The 21,822-nt window shown below is 40.0% G+C and overlaps 1 protein-coding gene and 1 long non-coding RNA gene across 2 annotated transcripts; one reads left to right on the top strand and one right to left on the bottom strand.

Moving 5' to 3' along the window:
- Positions 1-7,125: 7,125 nt before the first annotated feature.
- LOC103423291 (L-galactono-1,4-lactone dehydrogenase, mitochondrial-like) lies at positions 7,126-13,172 on the top strand. The gene is given in 6 exon segments (NM_001328856.1): positions 7,126-7,789; positions 8,195-8,445; positions 8,925-9,110; positions 10,967-11,369; positions 12,554-12,694; positions 13,010-13,172. Coding segments are annotated over 6 exon segments (1,800 nt in total). The 5' UTR covers positions 7,126-7,129; the 3' UTR covers positions 13,169-13,172.
- A 400-nt stretch (positions 13,173-13,572) lies between these two features.
- LOC139189943 (uncharacterized) lies at positions 13,573-14,506 on the bottom strand. The gene is made up of 3 exons (XR_011573720.1): positions 14,147-14,506; positions 13,959-14,049; positions 13,573-13,764 (listed from the first exon to the last, which is right to left on the bottom strand). It is a non-coding gene; the product is annotated as an uncharacterized lncRNA (long non-coding RNA).
- Between the last annotated feature and the right edge of the window lie 7,316 nt (positions 14,507-21,822).

Here is a 21,822-nt window from a genome sequence, read left to right on the forward strand (position 1 = left end):
GGTTTCTCATGTTGATGTCCGATATGAAGTGCGGTATGACCAAAGAACTTGGGGTACAAATTCTAGCCAACAACCTTTAGCCTTGTCCAAGCTGGTTTTCAAAGTTCGCTTGATTATTTTGTTGATGGCTTCGACTTGTCCATTAGACTAAGGATGAGCTGGGGAGACAAAACATAAGTTGATGTTGAACTTAGAGCAAAACATCCTGAACTTATTGTTGTCGAACTGTCACCCGTTGTCAGTGACTATTGCATTGGGAATACCGAATCTACAAAAGATGTTCTTCCATACAAAGTCTTTTATTTTTGCCTTAGTAATGGTTACCAAGGGTTCTACTTTAACCCACTTTGTGAAGTAGTCAACTGCAATGATTGCATAGTGGACCTTACCCTTCCCTGCAGGCATTGGGCCGATCAAATCAAGTCCCCATTGGACGAAGGGTCATGGGCTGATCATAGGAGTGAGCGGCTCGGAAGGGAAGTGAGGAATAGTTGCGTAGCGTTGACACTTATCACATGAGCGAGATATTCTGATGGCATCTTGGTGGAGTGTTGGCCAGTAATATCCTTGGTGAAAAGCCTTGTGTGCTAGGGATCAAGATCCAGCATGATCTCCGCAGACTCCTTCATGTATTTCCCGAAGGACAATTTCTACCTCTGCGGGTGTAAGGCATGTTAGGTATGGTAGGTTAAAACCCCGCTTGTAGAGTTTGTCATTAATGATCAAGTAACGGGTAGCCTTGTATCGAATCTGCTTAGCTTGGACTTTGTCATTTGGAAGCATGCCATGAGCAAAGAATCTATAAATTGGGGTAATCCAACTATCCCCCTATTGTAAGTTGCACACTTCCGCAGCCATGGTGCTTGGTGCTGCCAACAATTCGACCTGAATTTTTCTTCCAATCTTGTATTCTACTGCTAAGGCGAGGCGAGCCAAAGCATCTGCATGACTGTTTGCCCTCGGGGAATTTGGGTGATCTGGTAGTGGAAGTGCTTGAGCAACAATTGTGTTTGTGCCAGATATGTTGCCATGGAGCTATCCTTAGCATTAAAGTTGTTAGTGACCTAGTTAACCACCAATTGGGAGTCACTGAAGATATCAATTCGTTTAACCCCAATGTGTTTGGCCAAACGTAAGCCTACTAAGAAGGCTTCATATTCGGCCTCATTGTTCGACGCCTTGAATTTGGAACGAAGAGCATACTCCATCGCCAATTTGTCAGGGGTCGTAAGGACTAGTCCTGCTTCACAACCCTATTGGTTGGACGAGCCATCAACATATAGACTCCATGCTAGGGCTGTTGGTTCTATTTTCTGAGCTTCCGAGGGTAATGAAACCACTTCTTTAGGCGTAGAAACAATGTCAACAGGATATGTGATCGACGATGAAGTCTGCCACTGCTTGGCCCTTCTCAGCTAGCTTTCGTTGGTAGGAGATGTCAAACTCACCCAATGCTATCACCCATTTTATCATTCACCCTGAAGTGTCAGGACTTTAGAGTATCTATCGATGATGATGATTGGTAAGCACGATTATAAAGTGTGCTTGGAAGTAAGGGCGAAGTTTTCGAGCAGACATAACCAATGCTAGAGCCAATTTCTCAACGTTGGAGTATCGTGTCTCTGCATTTTGTAAGGCCTTGCTAGCGTAGTAGACAGGCCAATCGACATTACCATCCTTTCGAATGAGAACCGAACTTACTGCTGAAGCCAATACCGACAGATAGATAATGAAAGTGTCACCAACCTCAGGTTTGGAGAGCAGATGGGCTTTACTTATGTAGTCTTTGAGGTTCTTGAATGCCTCGACACATTCATCAGTCTATGTAATGTACTTCTTACTTCCCTTAAGTGCTTTAAATAAATGAGCACATCTGTCTGTGGCCTTAAAGATGAACCTAGTTAAGGCTGCCACCTTGCTAGTAAGGCTCTGGATGTCTTTTGAAGTTACCAGTTCCTTCATGTCGATGATTGCTTTGATCTTCTCGGGATTAGCCTCAATGCCTCGTTGGCTTATTTATCATAAAGCCTAAGAATTTGCCAGAGCCTACGCCGAAAGCACATTTGTTGGGGTTCAACCTCATTCGATACCTCTTCAGAATGGTGAAAGTTTCAGATAGGTTAGCAATGTGTTGGTCAGCATGTTTGCTCTTGACTAGCATATCATCAACTTAAACTTCCATGCTCTTCCCAATCTGTTTGGTGAACATTGAATGGACTAGTCTCTGATAAGTCACTCCTGAATTCTTTAGGCTGAAGGGCATGACTTGATAGCAATATAGTCTCATGTCAGTAGTGAAGGTCATGTGTTCTTGGTACAGAGGGTTCATGAGGATTTGGTAGTATCTTGAGTAAGCATCTATAAAGCTCAGAAGTTCACACCCTGCCGTAGAGTCTATAAGTTTGTCAATAAGAGGAAGAGGAAAGCTATCCTTCAGGCATCCTTTATTTAGGTCGGTGTAGTCGACACATATTCTCCACAAGACCTTTTAGAGCAAAAGACTTTCTTTGGTCGAATTTTTCTTAAGAATGATCACATTTGCTACCCATGTTGGGTAATTGACTTCGTGGACGAAGCCTATGCCTTTAATTTTTTCAACTTCTGCCTTCATTGCTTTGTATCTTTCAGCATCATAAGATCTTCACTTCTGTCTCATCGGCTTAGTCTTAGGGTCAATACTCAAGCGATGACATATGATATCAGGAGAGATGTCTGACATGTCCTCGTATAACCAGGCGAAGACCTCATTGTTCTCTTGCAAAAAAGAGATCAATGCTAACCTAATGGGTGGTGACAAGGTGGTGCCAATTTTCACCATGCGATCTGGATAATCTTTTGATATAGAAACCTTCTCTAGCTCTTCAGCGGGTTGTGCTTGCTAGGTGAAAGAGTCATCTTGAGGATTGTTGGGTTGATTGTTGCCACCGTGAAGATCCAAGTTAGCTTCGTTCGGGCTGGTCTTTATGACTTGGTCATGTATAAAAAATGTTTCCTTGGGCACAAGTAGGTGTTATTGCTTAACCGAAGTGTTGTAATATGACCGTGCACTAAGTTGATCTCCTCTGATGTAACCATTGCCATAGGGGTTGGAAATTTCATCAACAACATATGTGTGGATACCATGACCTTGAGATCATTGATGCATGTGCGTCCAAAGATGACATTGTATGTCGTTGGGCAATCAACTTCCAGGAAGTTAATGGTAATGGTAACTGTGTAAGCGCCTATACCAATGGTAAAAGGTAAATGTATGCTCCCTATAGGTTGCACGATATCACCGGAGAAGCTTATCAAAGGAGAAATCGAGCGATCGAGCAAGTGTTCAGCAAACATGATATTAACCGAAGTCCCCGTGTCTACTAGGATTCGTCTTACTTCAAAGTTGGCTATGTGAGCCTCCACGATCAGTGGGTCGTTGTGAGGGTAGATGATGCCTCTTTCTTTCTCAGGGTAGAAACATATTGGATCCTAGTTAGGCTTTTATTACTTGCCTCCTTTAATGTCTTCCACGTGAAACACTTGGTGGCCAGGCCTTAAAGCTCGTTCGCTATTTTTCATGGCCCTATTGGAAGATTCAGATATGGGTGTGCCGCCGCTTATGGAATATATCACATTCACTTGGCGTTGGTTACGGTTATCCCTTGAAGGGTGAAGGAGGAATCGATCAATTTTTCCTTTACGCGCCAAAGTTTCAATATGATCACGAAGGGTGATACACTTCTCACCGTCATGGCCATTATGTTCGTGGTAGCATCAAAACGTGCCCGTGTTCTTCGTGGGCTTGTAACCCGACTGCCTCGACATTGGCTTCAGTATCAGGTGTGCTATGCTGAGGTAAATGGCCACGCATGTGGCATTCAAAGGCGTGTATGTCTCATACCTCGGGGTAAGGCCTGTCCTGACATGTGCTTGGCCCACTGTGTTGACTGCCTGGGGGCGGGCATTATCGTGGTGATACCCTTGGTTATCGCGATAGTGTCCCTTACTCATTTTACTAAAATGGGACTAGTGAGGATGGAAATCTTTCCTTTTGCCCTGAGATTGATATGTCTGTTGACTTGGTGAAGTATTAAGTAAGGCAGGAGAAGGCACCGCTGCTGTTTAGAAAGTCGAGGTCTTCTCATTTGGTTGGATCTAGCTTGCACTCCCTACTTGCTGATAAGGGGTGGCTGTGGGGGGTTTCCCTTGATATGTCCTTACCTCAGCGGAGGTATGGTTGTAAGCATGTGCCATCACCTCAGAGTAAGTCTCCAAGTGTTGGCATTGATCATGTACTTGAAGAAACAATCACATAGGCCTGCCGTGAAGGCTTTGAGGGCAATCTTGTCGTCTGCCTAGACACAACAAGAATACTCATGGCTAAAGTGACCAGTATACATACGTAATGACTTGTCTGGCTTCTGGCGAATAATGTAAAAGTCATTCGCAGAGTGCAAGCGATCGGTCTGGAAAATGTGTTGAGAAACAAACATTTTCCTCAATTCCTCAAATGAGTCTACTGTCTCAGGTGGAAGACGACAATACCAGTTTAGAGCTCCGTCAAAGAGGGTGGAGGGGAAGAGAAGACATCGCTCTTCGTTGGTGTGCATCCGGTATGCCATGGTGGACTCAAAGAGGTTAAGGTGTTCAATCTGGTCCTTTTTTCCAGTATAGAGTTGCAAGCCAAGCTTCTGCTTTGTCTTTGCTGGGAGGGGGTGTCGAGGATCTTCCTTGTAAGAGGGCCAGGCCTAGGTTGGTTCCAATCAGGTATCTCAGCTTGTCGTTCGGCCTTCAACTTGTTTACTTCCTAAATGAGCTGTAGGACAAGAGGGTCCTGAGTGGAGTCATGTACCACTAGAGCTTTCTTTCGTAAATCTTCATCTCCTCTTGGAAGTAGGAAAGTTTGATCAAGAACATGTGATTTTTTCCTGGACTCGCCGTACTGACTTCCAAGGTATGTCTGTCGGAACATCTCTGAGTCCCCTATACCTTCATGTTTCTCTAGGACTTGTTGCCCATTCCTCAGATTGGTAGCCGGTCTGGGACATGGGAGGGGACTGAGTCTTTTAGAGACCCTTGGGTCATTGATCTTCGAGCTTACATGGATGAAATTATCTCGACGTTGCTTTAGGAAGTCTCGACAGTCGCGAAAGACAACTTTCGATCCTTCCACTCCTTTTGTAAGGAGGTGCCTTCCTCCACTCCTTCTGCTTCGGGTCGAAGCAGTTGGGTTGAGAAAAATCTTATGTTGGTCGCCATTTCGATGAGTAGCTCGCTCCTCAACAGGTATACCCATGTCGAGGGCAAATGACCCTTCGTGTTAGGGGGCACCCAGTTAATGGTTGACTTCCACAAGGGTGATGAGCTCGTGTGTTTTAATATATCTAACCTCGTGGAGCATCTCGAAGACCTTCTCATACTACTCTTGGATGATCTCATTCTTCATCACTATCTTGTTGTTCTGAGCCTCCAGCTCATCGACTTTAGCCTAAAGAGCAAACTTATTGCTTTGCACGAGGTGCAAGAGGGGTGTCATTCTGTGTGTTGTGGCTTCCTTCGCTCCCCATGTTGGAAAGGGATGTCTGGTAAAAAAAAAGTGTACGAATGGTGGAAACCAGCTTAACAAAGCTGAAAAGAGTGGGAATAAGTGTCGTTCCCACAAACGGCGCAAATGTTGATGTACAAAATCAGTAAGGACTTTGGTACAACAGAAAGTGTTAAGTTTATGACATTCGCTAGATTGCTCCGATCACTAGTGTGGATAAGTATGCATATGGATAAAGACATGCAAGCAGACACAAGATGTATGTGGTTCACCAGATTGGCTACGTCCACAGAGTAGAGGAGTTTTCATTAATTGTGAAGAGCTTATACAAGTACATAAGTTCAAGCTCTCTTTTAGTGAGTACTAGTGAATGATTTAGTACAAATGACATTAGGAAATATTGTGGAAGAATGATCTCTATTTATAGAAGAGAGTTTCTAGTTTCATTCTGACATTGACACGTATCGTGTTGTGATTGGTTTCTGATGTTGACACGTGTCGCGTTGTGATTGGCTTCTGACACATGTCACGTTGTGATTGGCCTCCTGGTTGGAGGGAAATTCTTCTGGTCCTTAATGGTATAATGTTGACTAGTGCTCAGTAGTTTCGGGATTGGTCAAGTATGGTACAAACAGGTTTCTTTACTAAAAATTCATGAGCATTGGTTCCTTAACTCATAAAACGTGCATATATAGTCATTTTCCTCAACTCTGTTAGAACTTTCGTCAAAATGAGTTACGTGCCGCGCACATAAGGCTTACACAAGTACATAGGTTCAAGCTCTCTTTTAGTGAGTACTGGTGAATGATTTAGTACAAATGACATTAGGAAATATTGTGGGAGAATGATCTCCTTTTATAGAAGAGTTTCTAGCTTTGTTCTGATATTGACACGTGTTGTGTTGTAATTGGCTTCTGATGTTGACACGTGGCGCGCTGTGATTGGCTTCTGATGTCAACACGTGTCGCACTATGATTGGCCTCCTGGTTAGAGGGAAACTCTTCTGGGTCCTTGACGGTATAACGTTGACCAGTGCTCAGTAGTTTCGAGATTGGTCAAGTATGGTATAAACATGTCTTTTTACTAAAAATTCATGAGTATTGGTTCCTTAACTCATAAAACGTGCATATATAGTCATTTTCCTCAACTCTATTAGAACTTTCTTCAAAATGAGTTACGTGCCGCGCACGTAAGGCTAAATCAAGGGGCAAGTATGGAAAACCAAATGAAAAAAAATTGTAACAATTGTCCCTTAGCTTTAACCTAATTGATGAAATGATCCCTCAATGTCAATCCATTTAGAGCAATGTTCCTCAACTTTAACTTAATTATAACAATGATCATTCAATTTTAATACAATTGCAGCAATGGTCATTTCAACATGATTCATTTTGATAGAATTCTAACGGAATTGACAAAAATGACCATAGCTACAAATTTTGATCAGTTAAGGAATCAAAAATCATGAATTTTTAATTAAAAAATTATTGCTCTAATTAAATTAAAATTAACAAACTATTGCTACAATGACGTACCCCAAAAATTGTTTGAAAAAACGAAAATAAAGAAAGAAACACAGAAGAAGCAAAAAACGAAACGAAAAAAATGCTGAGAGCTCTCACTCTCAGACGCTCCGTCGAGTCCCTCCACCACCACAACCACCTGAGAGCCATAACTCCCACCACCGTCCCGCAAAACCCACTGACCCAAGTAAGCTCCACACGCGCATTATCCACTCTCTCATCGCCGTCATCTCCGGCACCATCTTCCTCATCGTCCGAGCTCCGCAAGTACTTGGGCTACACCGCCCTCGTCCTGTTCAGCGCCGCCGCCACCTACTACTCCTTCCCTTTTCCCGAAAACGCCAAACACAAAAAAGCCCAGATTTTCCGGTATGCTCCGCTGCCGGAGGATCTCCACACCGTCTCCAACTGGAGCGGGACCCACGAGGTCCAGACCCGGGTTTTCCACCAGCCCGAAACGCTTGAGGAGCTGGAAAAGGTTGTGAAGGATGCCCACGAGAAGAAATCCCGGATTCGGCCGGTTGGGTCGGGATTGTCGCCGAATGGGATTGGATTGTCCAGGGCTGGTATGGTCAATCTGGCGCTGATGGATAAGGTTTTGGAGGTGGATAAGGAGAAGAAGAGGGTGAGAGTGCAGGCTGGGATAAGAGTGCAGCAGTTGGTGGATGGGATTAAGGAACATGGGATTACTCTGCAGAACTTTGCCTCCATTAGGGAGCAGCAGATTGGTGGCATTTTGCAGGTGGGTTTTGCTTTCATATTGGGATTTATCTGTACTTTTTTTTTTTGGAGATGAAACGATAGCAGTTTTATCTGTAGTTTGCTCAGTAAAGTTAGATGGATATGAACTTAGGTCTGTTTCAACTTTGTATTTTGATGATTTATATCCAATGATTGATATACACATATATGTGAATGTAGTTCAGTTCATTTTTAAGGTACTGCTCTATTGGGGTTTCTAATTTTTATAATCTGAAAACTGTAAAAGGATACTGACGTGTTGATACTTTTCGGATGTTTTTGTATTTATCAAAGTGAAGGGAAAAAAAAAGAGAGGATCAGTTATCTAGTTAAGATACAGAGAGGTATTAGGGGATTTTGAATCTTTCTGAACAGTTATGAGTCAATGTTGCTCATATGTTTGTAGGTTGGTGCACATGGCACTGGTGCAAGATTGCCTCCGATGGATGAGCAGGTGATCAGCATGAAACTGGTCACACCTGCTAAGGGAACAATAGAAGTTTCTAAAGAGAAAGATCCGGAGCTGTTTTATTTAGCCCGCTGTGGCCTTGGTGGCCTTGGAGTGGTTGCTGAAGTCACCATCCAATGTGTTGATAGACAGGAGCTTGTGGAGCACACTACTGTTTCAACCATGGCAGAGATCAAGAAAAATCATAAGTAACTCTTTATTGCTTTCATTGGTAGAATTATCAATTTGTATTCCACTCAGAAAAATAACTACATAAATATCTCCTGAGTAACACTTATAAATTGCAACTAGTTGATGGGAAGCTGAAAAGTATTGAGTGAGCCAACAATCTAATAAAATTTGATAGTAGGGTTTTACACATTTTTTATGGATGGCGAAAACACTTGGGATTAAGTGCTGGAAGATAATTGAATTATTTTCTCAAAGTTGTTTGATTGTAGTGGCTGGTAATGTGATACCTTGACTGGATTTCATCTTTTAAACTCGAGCAATACGATGTGGTGAAAACTAGAAACTGTTGATCACTGCACACACCAAAATTGCTTGTGGCTCTTAAATCTCAGAAGTCATTGATAAGTGAGGCTTAGCTGCAATACTCTCTCTCTCTCTCTCTCTTGATTGGTACAGGATCTGTTTGTTTACGGAATCTTTTTCTTTCCATCCTCAGGAAATTGCTATCCGAGAATAGACATGTGAAGTACCTTTACATTCCATATACCGACACTGTTGTGGTTGTGAAATGTAACCCTGTATCAAAATGGAAAGGTCCCCCGAAGTTCACACCCAAATATAGCAGTGATGAAGCCATACAGCACGTTCGAGATCTCTACAGGGAATGCCTCCAGAAATACAGGTAAATTGTTCTCTGTTCTTGATCGATCATCTAATCTAGAAAGATATTCTCTTGTGGAGCTGAAGGACAATAAAGTGACGATACTAGTTCTGTTCAACCCTTTATAAGCATACCTGCCAAATGTCTATCCTTCCTTTTATCAATTTTGTCTTTCCTTAGTCCTCGTATTCTATTTGGCTTGGAATATATTGCAAGTGCGATCAAATAAAGACATCAAAGTACTACTAGAGCTACATGGCATAATAGGGAACAAATTTTTTTTCATCATGTTCTTAAATGACTGCTCACTTTTGCTTTCTTTCTCTGTTTCAATTTCATTGACTTTGCAATTCTGTTTTCTTATTACTGGGTTTTGAGAGTCTGCTTATAAACTAGTAAGAACATTCTCATAGTAACTAATATAGACACATAAACGTGTACCCCAGTAAGCATGGTTAAACTTGGTTGGGATTTGTTTAACCAAGATCAACCGAGGTCATGAAATCCCATCTAATGGAACATTGTATGCTGGTTGGTGGGAACTTTTAACTTAAGGTTCATTAGTAAAATGAAGAACTATGAATATTAGAGCTCAAGTATTTGATTCAATGAGAGCGTCTGTTTACAGGATGCGCACATATTATAGTAGGCAACTGTATCATTCTAAACCACAACTGACCCTCCAGTTGGCTAATGAAAAACTTCTAACAATCCTTGTGTACTAGTTCAACACTAGCATTCAACTTGTCATTCTAATTGGTAACTGACCCTCAATTGGCTAATACATAATTAATGAAACCCCCTCCACCATACATAGACATATAAATGAACCCTCCCTCCTATATTTAGAGAAAAGAACTCAACTATACTTTTTCCAAAACCTACACCAATTTACTTGGGGATCATTTTTGTGACGAAACCTTAGAAGTGATAGTTTTTAGGTCTCAGAGATTGAGAGGATGATAGGAGATTGGATGGTTGGAAGAATGGATTTTGTTTTATTTTACTTTTCATAAGAAAGGAGGAGGCTAATTTAGTAGAATCATTTCTGGAAAGAATTTCCATTTATTATTCGTCTTTGTTTTGAATCCCAAGGAAAGTGGTGGATTAGTTATGAGAGATTTTATTGGGAAGAGTAGTAGGCTCACTTGGTTAGTTGGAACTCTGTTTCTCAACCTCAATCAAAACGGGTTTGACCTTTGAGAATATTTGATGTGAGGAATATTTCTTTCTGGTCGGTTGGTTTTTGGGATTTCTTTCATAGCAGAACTCTTTGTGGCAAAATCGGACAAAAAGGTTATATGAATTGCATGAAAACGGTTAGGCTTATTCAGGGCCTGATGTGGTGACTTCTAAGTGTCCTTGGGAGGCTATTTCCTGAGAACATCATGACTGCATCTTTCATTAAAATTTGATTTTGGGGAAACGGTAGCAGAATTTGCTCCTTCATGCTTCTGTTTCCTATACTGTACCCTTTATCGATGCTAATGGTTGTAATCTGTGATTTTCTAGTGTCTTCTTCCGCCAATGCTATTGATTGTTTTACTTTCTCCCATATTTTCTGAAACCATCGTAATAGATGGTGGATTCCCTTTGATTCAATCCTTAATCTTGTTTTCTTACCTTGGAAAAAATAAAAGATCTTGGTTCCTGAATTCTTTGGGTTTTCTGGTAAAAGCACTTCTTTGAGAATTTGATTGATGGCTCATTTTGTTTCCTATCAGGGAAACAATATAGAATTTTATTGACGGGTTCATTATTTCATTATCAGATTTTAGGGTTTATGGTTCATTGTTTCACATAAAAAAAAAGCCCCTCTGTGCTGTTATGTTGATTCATTTGTGCATTGCAGTTAACTATTTACACGTTACTTGCAGGGTAGTTCCAGATAAGAGTGAAGTAGACATGAATGAGCTCTCATTTACTGAGTTAAGAGATAAACTACTCGCCCTAGATCCTCTCGACAAAGATCACGTTGCAAAGGTTAACCAAGCTGAGGCTGAGTTCTGGAAGAAGTCGGAGGGGTACAGAGTGGGATGGAGTGATGAAATTTTGGGCTTCGATTGTGGTGGTCAACAGTGGGTCTCAGAGACTTGTTTTCCAGCAGGAACCCTAGCCAAACCAAGCATGAAAGACCTTGAATACATAGAAGGTGTAAAGCAGCTCATCGAGAAGAATGAGATACCTGCACCTGCTCCAATAGAGCAGCGCTGGACCGCCTGCACTAAGAGCCCCATGAGTCCAGCTTCAAGCACAAGAGAGGATGATATATTTTCATGGGTAATTTCATGAACCAATTTTTCCCATATATCTCTTGAGTTAATTCTTCCACTTAGTGGAAAAAGGCTTTGCTGTTGTTGTTGTTGTTGTTGTATCTCTTGAGTTAAATCTTATCCATCTTTGAATCGGAAAGCTGTAAGATAGTATTAAAAGATGAATCAGTTATCGAGCCTGCATACAAGAATTTTTTAAGTGATACCTGAGGCTTTGGATTTTTTTTTTTATATTTTTTTACATGATTAAGCAAAGCTTGATATATTAATTGGTGGGAAAAATCTTGCGGGGTTTAGCATTAGGATATCCCCTTTAGGTTTAACTGAGAGTTAGTGACGATGTTCTTGCTGATTACTGGTGTTTGTGTCATGGTCCTAAGAGGAACTTGACATGTTTATTGAATAGGTAACACAACACGACTTGTGTATCCTGTTAATAAAGGGATTATAACCAGAACTCATTTACCCGTATAATAAGCCGATATCATCATCTCATTGATGACATGACGTGATGCAACCCACCATATAGGTCACCATAACATGTTTACATGAATTCAACCTACTTGACTTGTATATCGTGTTTGTATAAGAAACCAAAGTTTATCAGTAAATATAAAACTAAAAGAAAATACAAGTAAGGTGAACAAGATGCTTAACTAATTTGATAACCTCAAAGAGAAACGCAGAATACACTCAATACAACACTCCTCCACCCCTCCCCAATCAAGAAAATTGTTGTTAAATATTAAACATCAAACAAGAACATGACTCAATATGTGTACCAAGCCCTGTTACACTGAGGTTCTGACACTTTTGCCTCAGATATTTAGTACTGCTTAATGATTTTTTGTTGTTGTCAAGTACTGGTATAAATTATAATGATTTGACGTTCATATTTTAGATCTCAATCTGGTTTGGGCAACAAATAATTTGTAAAACTTTTGAGGACCATGATTCAGTATTGAGGTTGCTTGACCAAAATTGAAACCCGCATCAAGTTTCAATCACATTCAGTTGCCTATGGGTTCCTTCTTTCAGCACTTTCTAATCTGCTTTAGATGCAGCCCTTGGATAGAGTTTTGTTGTGGGCTTAATGGTATACATGTTCGGAGAATTATTTACCTTGCTTATCAAAATGCTTTTACCAACTGCAATGCTCATATGTCAAAGCTGTTTTTAATTTTGCAACAGGTTGGTATAATCATGTACCTTCCTACAACAGATCCCCGTCAAAGAAAGGAAATTACAGAAGAGTTTTTTCACTACAGGCGACTGACCCAAACACAATTGTGGGATAAGTATTCCGCGTATGAACACTGGGCTAAGATTGAGGTACTAAATTCATTACGTTATTATCTTCTTAATCTCTTTATAAAAAGATTTTGCCACCGTGATACTACCTAGTCCCAAAGACTTTTTTTATTTTCTGCTTTTCTTTACCCACAAAGTCAATACATTTGAAAAGGGTCATTCAAATGCACCCTGAACAATCAATCTTTCTATGGGAACAACTAGAGTAGCATATGTGTGTTAAAATTGTTTGCTGACTATCAACCTCCTCTAAGGAATTCCACCCATTTATCTCTGTAAACTGGCTCAATACAAGATGTTATATTTATCAAGCATTTACACGTTTGTCATGTGCAGGTTCCGAAGGACAAGGATGAACTTGCTGCTCTCCAGGACAGACTAAGAAAGCGATTTCCAGTTGATGCATACAACAAAGCTCGAAGGGAGTTGGACCCTAACAGGATCCTTTCAAATAGCAAGCTGGAAAAGCTTTTCCCATTATCAGATACCATCTGACAGCCATCCTTCATTGGTTGGTTATTCATTAGTACTTTCTTCTACTAAAATTTGAATGCATTTTATCTCCAAACTTTTTGCCAAACCTGCCTTGAGCATCTATAGACTCAAGAATATGACTATAATTTAAATGTAACAGGGATCTTGAGATATGGTGTGGTGTGTTATTAAGATTATAGATTATGGTACAAAGATCTGGAGATATGGTGTGGTGTGTTATTAAGATTATAGATGTGAAGAATAAGTTTAATCATTCAAAAAGGGCCTATCTCAAATGTTGTAGCTTTGCTTATATGTGGTGCATGTTTGAGAACCTCTCCTAACTAATAAGGAGAATAGATGAACTGATAGTCCTTTTCGCACTATCTAATCGCAAACAACTGAGAAAAAGTTGATGAACCTAATTTCTTAGGGAACAAAAATATGATGGCATATTATGAGAGTAATGTGAATATGCAGGTACAAATAGCAAAGAGTTGGGTAAACCGCCCGAAGATAAAAAGAGATGCTAAACGAGTAAGCTATTATGGTACGCATGTCCATAAGGACTTCAGAAGCATTCCTCACATAGCCAGCAGCAGCATAAGGCGAAGAGGCTGCACCAAAAGAAAACATAAAAGAAACAAAGTGTTAGCTTGAAATTGCCGTAAGTTTTTGTACTAGTTCACCGTATGATATAGTTTTGAGTGTTGGCTTTTGAGGTAGGTGGTGACAGAAGAGGCCCTAAGATCATGAAACTTTCTACAAAGGTGATTGAAAGTAGAAATCGATGGACAAGATGTAAACTTACCATCCCTCAATGAAGCCTCTGTCTCCTTTCTTTTTTGTCCATGGTCTAAACTTCTTCCCAGTTGGGGGATTCTCAGTTTCAGTTGGGTATCCTTCAGAAAACAAAGCAGCGTAGAGGGTGAGCCATAGTATATCCTTCGGTAAAGGAGATTTTATCACAGAGAAAGACAGGATGTGTTATGGGGGGACCTGATGGAGGTTGGGTTTCTTGTGTCTCTGTCTTGGCCATCTTGAAGAAGAAACAGGCAACGCTATCGGCTAACTTGTCTTGGTGACTAGTATTAATCTGTATGTGGAAGTAATGGTGTTTGATCTGTAAATGCGGGTATATAGAGAGGCCCTTTATATACTGGAGTAGAGATTATGGTACAAGGGTCGGCTACTAGTAGTGTAAATGCCTAAAGGGGCTTTTTCTAAAGGTGGTGAACTGGTTTTAGTTGGTCCATGTGTTTGAAGAGCATATTGTGATTCATATAGTTTGGTTTTGAACCTGCTCAGCTGACATGTGGATCTAATTCTTGAGAAAGGGTTTCGAGAAGTGATAGGGTCAATTGTTCATGCTTAGGCGACTCTCTATATAGCATATCCTTTAAGCACTCCAGATATATTTGTCACCTTTTAGCTACTATCTTTCTTTGTAAACGTTGAGAGTATGAATCTTACATAGGAGAAAGGAGGGACTTTGTGTTATCCACATGTGCTCCACGTGCTCCAAAGCTTGGTTGTCTAACGTGTTAAGTCTAACGGTCACACGTGTTCCACGTCACTCCTTTTGTGTTATCCACATGCTAGGCTAGGGGGTGTGTTGAAAGTATGAATCCCACATCGAAAGAAGAAGGGATCTCGTATGTGCTTATAAATAATTGAGTTATTCCCAATATTGCTATTTGATTTTGTGGTGTAATTTTAATTTTTTTTTTAAATACCTTTCGGTGGAAGCCAGATTGGTGACCCAAAAAATTGCATTAGAAAAACTGCAAAAGATATGCGGGGGTTGCTTTAGATTTGGATTCTTTACTTGTTGAAGAGGAGAATCAAAAGTAGTGTGAAACATTAAAAAGGTGGAAAATGGTATTAAAACATGACATTTCCACACTAATGTATCTAGTCAGTGAAGGTTCTACATAATTTTTGTACTTAGTTTTACAAAGAATATATGCTTCCAGTATTGTCAAAAAGAAACGTGTTAAGAACACGGTTTCGACAATGTTGTGGGTGTTACAACATGGGGTTGGGCTAAATCACACTTGATGCCACTAAAAATCTCTAACTGAAAGAAAATATCAGTAAACCGTAATACTAGTGACATTATTGAACATGGCATCAAGCTTAGCCGAGCTAGTGGGCCTCAAAGGCTTAGCACAGCCCAAAGTGGTTCCTTAGACCTAGTAAGGCATGATAGGCACACAACTAATTGACTTGATGATGCAAGGTAACAAGTCTTGAATCCTCCAATCACAATGCTGCCATGTGTACCCTAATGAGTTGCTTTTGTGCTCATCTAACCAATATATAAGGACATGACCTTCAACCGTGAGAGGTAATTGTTTAGTTACCAAGAAACCTTAAGCACTTTAATTTCATTTACCTTTTAAATCTAACTTATGCATTAGAGAACCCTTGGTTCACACTACACTAGAATACAAGGTTTAACTTGTTTTTTCATTTCTGGTTACAGTGATTCAAAAATGAAACACTTGGCATTATAATTAATAGTAAAGATAAATTGCAAATACCCTTTCAAATTTATATTAATAACTGTAAGACTTTTTTGTTTGAGCCTCTGTGATGAGTCGATTTTATACTATATATTATTCCTTATTCTTGGTATATTTTGATTATTATTTTAGTGAGATTTAGGTGCTTTTAATGTAGGACATGCGAACTTATTTTGAGCATAAAGTAACCAAACCGTGGAATTTTTTAGTGATTCCAATTGAAGCGGGTTCATGAATTTGTCAAGAAGTTTGTATTAAAATTTCAAAATTTTATCCTTAAGCATCTGATTGTGGTGAAGTAATTTATGCCCATCGTGCAGTGTTGGCAGATTGGGCTGAAGAGCTTATTTGTGACTTTTGGGCTGGAAGATGATGGGTTTTGAACTTGGGCTCTACTTGGAACTTGAAGAAGAGGTCCTAATCTTTAATTCAAGTCATTTTGGGCCTGTTTTGGAGCCCTAAAGGTCCAGAAACGTGGCTATTCCTTTGATGGGCAGATTTCCTGGTTAGAATAGGAATGTAATTCCTAGTTATCTTTTTATTATTTTATTTCCTAATTTTTAGAAAACCTTTTCTAGGAGGGTTTTAATTTGGAGTAGTATAAATAAGGCTTTTTAACCACTAGGATTTGGGGGAACGCGACATTGATAGAACTTAGCAAAGCTTTGGAGAATTTCAGTCTTTTTATCTAGAAGGTGTTTCCATCCTTTTTATAGCTAATGATATTTTATTTGATTTTTATTATGAGTATGCGTAACTAATTCCTTTTAATAGGGTTAGGCCATGAGCCTTACCATGCATATGTGATTTTATTAATTTGCTTATGAATGGATGCATGCGTGCTTTGAATTATTAATCACCATGATTTAAACTATCTATATATTTTAATGATTGGTCACCATTAGGATATTTAGACAAGTAATTTGATGCAATTTTTGTTGGAACATCACCCTGAAATTGAGGAGGGCTTCTTGTGATTAGTAATTGTAAGTTCACTTAAGACGAACATCACGCTCTTAAGGGTTGCATGGTTTTTCAAAGTGTTTTCACAAAGCTTAATGAGTCTTGCATGTTTATATTTGATTTGAACATCACAGATAGATTGCATGTTAGATATATGTTTTCGCTTGAACATCACGAGGAAAATATGCATTAGGAAAACCTAACCTTCAAAGTAGGTATGTGAAAATTCATAAGTAATTGATAAAATTGTATGGGATTGTTAACGGTGACGGCTAAACCCTAGTATTTCCCTTAATTGATTTTAATTTAAAAATGTTTTTCTTCTTTGTTGTTATTATTTTCAAAATTTCAAATTTCTTTTAGTGTTAATTTAATCTTTTTAAATTCAAAAATCGCAAATCTTTAATAAAAATCTATTTTAATAATTAATTAAGAGTTAATTTAATTATAAATTAGTCAAATAATCTTTAGGGACAACGACCTTGCATAAGCAATTATACTACAATTACCTTGTATTCTTGCAAGTATTTTCAATGATTTTAACCCTATTTTCGTAGGTACTAAAAATCATATCACTCTGCTGCCCTTCATTATCTCTTCCATCTAAAATGCTTTTGTGGCAGGGTGGCAAATTCAGGATAACATCCTCATTACACATGAGGTTCCATTTTTTGAAGTTGAGAAAAACAAAGGGTAAATTCGAGCTAGCCATGAAGATAAACAATGTTTATGATCGGGTGGAATGAGATTTTCTAGAGGCCGTTATGGTAAAAATGGGGTTCGATGCAATCTGGATCAAGTGGGTTGTGGGTTGTGGGTTGTGTAACCATTATTGATTTCTTAGTCTTTATCAACGGACAACCATGAAAGAAATTTTTACCATCAATGGGCTTGAGGGAGGGGACCCAATCTTGCCTTATCTTTTCCTCATTATTAGTGAGGTTCTCTCTCGGTTTATTCAGTGTGCATGTGATTCTAGCTTCCTTGAGGGTATATAACTTAGTTTGAATGGTCCGATGTTCTCTCATCTCCTCTTCGTGGACGATACCTTTAATTTCTTAAAAGCCCCATCCATAAATTGTCAGAACATCGTTCAAATCCTTGACTCCTATTGTCAAGCTTCTGGGCAAGATTTGTGTCACATCCCGACCCGGTCCCCCACCACATCCCAAGCTCGACTCCACTGTAGCACGATATTGTCTGCTTTGGGCCCCAACCATGCCCTCATGGTTTTGTTTCTGGGAATTCACATGAGAACTTCCCAGGAGGTCACCCATCATGGGATTGCTTTCGCATGAACTCGCTTAACTTCGGAGTTCCGATGAAACCTGAAGAAAGTGAGCTCTCAAAAGGCCTCGTGCTAGGTAAAGATGGGAATATACATATAAGGCTTACAGGATCCACACTCTTGGGCGATGTGGGATGTTACAATCCATCCCCCTTAGGGGCCCGACGTCCTCGTCGGCACACTTCCGACCAAGGATTGGCTCTGATACCAAGCTGACACACCCCGACCTGGAAAGGTCGAAGCATGCTAGCCATCATTGTGAGGTGACGTAACCATAAGGGTAAGCGATGCAAAAAGTGAATAAAATTAAAACTAATTATACTAAATGATGAAAGGGAAAGAATGCGCATTCGTGGGACGAACCCACTACAATTACTCAGAACGTAATAGACAGTGAGACTACAGAAGAGTAGTCAAAGTAACTAAAGTACACTTATTACACTACAGTGATAAGTTTGTACGTCTAATCATAAGAGAATGTCAGAACTGCCGAGACTCCTCGAGTGACACAAAGAGTACAGCTATCTAGGTCCTGGAGGGGCGAAAAACAAAGTTGAGTGGGTCAACAAAACAATGCTTATAAGAAAACCTTTATCTTTGAATATACTAACCCCTCGCAGTAAAACAAGTACAATTTCCTTAAAACATACTACATAGGTATGTAAACGATAAATCAACAATACTATAACAGAGGTATAACCAAATATATGCCAAGATATGATGTATCAAATGCCACAATAATATAATCATGTAATAATGAAGTATAGCTAAGTGCTCATCCATCTAAGATGACACACACAAGTTCGAACAGATAGTTTCTGACACGAATAGAACTGGGTGTAATCAATATGCTCTAGTACTACGATCACATGAAGGCTGGTGCAGAAGCACGGTCACATACAAGTCAGATTGCCTAATGCAATTTACTCAACAGGACTGGCACCTAACTTGGATCCAAGGCGAGCGAACGGTGCAATGTGAACATACACGTGAAGGACTGGTCCTAGCCCTGGGGCGAGTACTAACCCCGGGGTGCAGCAAGATGAGCATGTACAATTATGTATAAATGCAATGACAGTAATATCTCAACCATATAGCAGCATTTATCACAATTATATCGCAGTTGTCAATTATTTGGCAATATATATGCAAAGTGATGCATTTATGAAATTTTGGAAACTATAAATACGTATACATATAAAAATAAACTGCCCACTCACAAGTACGTCACTGGGTCGTAACCCCCCGAGCCTAGCTTGGCCTCGAACGTCCTCGGGATACGTTTCCCCTATATGTGAAATAACTAAAATAAAATTAATTAAAGCACATAACGGAAACCTAAATAAAACACCCATAGTTTGCTCAAACCTAGGGTTTAAATATACCATCGTGACCTACTCGATGTCACGAACATCCTTAAATTTTCAGAAAAAATTTTGGACGACTTACGTGCCCCCACGCGCAGGCCAGTGCCTGACGTCCGTCAGGAATATTCTGTCACCTTCTCCTATTGCCATTGCCGTCGTCGCCGTCTACAACTCGATTTTTCGTCGGATTTCTGGAAAATTTTCAAATTCACTATTCTTCTTCATTTCTCAACCATTTTCGACATACTGTATATGGATTTAAAGCTAGTGAAGTGAAGAATCGCGTTATACCTGTTTGGAGTCCAAAAGTGGACGGAGGTCGTTGAAAAAAGCCTCGAAAGTTTCGGCCAAACGTGAACTCTTCGAAACTCAGTCATTTCACGTCAACCTTCTTCCAAAACAAGCCTAGGACCTTCAAAAAGTTGTGTAGAAGTCTTTTCAAGCTTCAAATCATCCTAACTCATTCAAAAATACGTCGAACTCAGTGTGCCCGAGTTCGGACCTCACGAGTTAACGAGTCAAAACTTGTCTAAACTAGGTTTCAAGAACATGGTTGTGTTCATGAAGAAGAGGGGAGTACAATGGTGTGGGTTTTGTGTTCGATCCACGAGCTTTGAAGCTTGTTTGAAGGTTTTGCAGAGAAGAGGGCATACAGGAAAGAGAGAGAAGGAAGAGAGAAAAAGAAAGTTCATTTTTCTCTTTTCTGATTGGGGGACAGAAATGAGGGGAGATGGGATTGGTGAGATAGTGGAATGATGGAAGAGGTACACAGGATGGGCTAGGGAAAAGCTAGGGATAGGGTTTTAGATTTTCTACTGAAAAGAGTATCGAAAATCTATTCGGGATAGTGTTTTCACACTGATAAAAATTTACATACACCCGTAACAATGTGTACAATTTAAATGCGATAGCGAGAAAAAAATGAAAGCGATAAGAATACGTCCACGTCACTTGCCATTAAGGGCATAACCGTCAAAATATATACTCGGAGATAATTTACATAGGAAAATTAGGGACACGTGGATACGTATCTCGCATACGCTCTTCTGTCTCCCAAGTAGCTTCCTCGACCGAGTGGTTCCTCCATAAGACTTTCACCATCCTCATTGTTTTGTTCCTAAGAACCTTATCCTTCCAATCAAGGATAGTCACTGGAACCTCATCATATGTCAAATCTGGATTGATCTCCAATGGCTGAGGAGGAATCACGTGTGACGGATTAGAGACGTACCTTCGTAGCATCGATACATAAAACACATTGTGCACTCTCACCAACTCTGGCGGCAAAGCAAGTCGATAAACGACTTCACTGACTCGTTCAACGATCTGGTACGGTCCAATGTACCTAGGGCTGAGTTTCCCTTTCTTGCCGAATCGCACAACACCTTTCCACGGTGATAATTTCAAGAATACCCAATCACCAACCTCATAAACTCTGTCGGTAGAATGTCTGTCTGTGATACTCTTCTGCCGATCCTATGCCGCTTTCAGGTTAGCCTTTATCACTTGAATGTTCTGTGTCGTCTCATCCACGATCTCAAGGCCCACTAAAACTCGCTCACCGACCTTGGACCAATAAAGTGGAGTACGACACGGTTTCCTATACAACGCTTCAAATGGTGCCATACCAATACTAGAATGGAAGCTGTTGTTGTACGTGAACTTTATCAACAGTAAGCACTTGTGCCAAGCTTCTCCAAACTGTAAAACTGACGATCTCAACATATCTTCCAAAGTCTGAATAGTTCTCTCTGACTGCCTATTAGACTACTTAGGTACATATACAATCCATTTAAGACAATCTTTGGGATTGTGGTACCAAGTCCGGAAACTAAAGCATTCGGTTTTTCTTTGTCAAGTTTTGGATAGCGTTTGCAAATATATTGGTAAACAAATACATAATGAATATAAATTGATTGATTTTAAGCCATTTGATTCGGGTCTTTAAATCAAATAGCACCACCCACTATTTTTGGCAAATTCCATATCCCTCATCAGAATTCAAGAGTTTTTGAGGAAACTCTTAGTAGGGTATGGGAGACTCATCATTACCAAGCCCACCTCACAATGATATGATGTTGGCTAGCATCAATAATAATGAGAGAGTACACTTACTCATTTGCATCTCTTGTAAGTACCCATCTTATTTGGCCTCTAGAGAATGAAGCCTTACAATGATATGATGTTGGCTCCATTGCACTTAGTTAAGTCATTCCCACCATGCAAGTTCGAGTAGGGGTTCAAGAACAACCTCACAATGATATGATGTTGGCTATTCTCGTTGCCTACCTTCACAACATAATGTATGCATATAGAACTCCTCCTGAGTGTAAGCACGCACTTTGTACTCCCCCATGATAGGGTGAAGTCAGTGTATGAGTCACAAACGATCGGAGCCTACCATGGTGGAAGGCCACGAAAGAGTGTTCAAAGCACTCTCACGCTTATCAACTTAATAATGGTTTGGTTGAGGGTTTTAGGTCTCATCACATATAAACATACATTTTAATCTTATTAAAACAATTTGGT

Source organism: Malus domestica, chromosome 12, assembly GCF_042453785.1.
Source record: "Malus domestica chromosome 12, GDT2T_hap1".
Taxonomy (NCBI): Eukaryota; Viridiplantae; Streptophyta; class Magnoliopsida; order Rosales; family Rosaceae; genus Malus; species Malus domestica.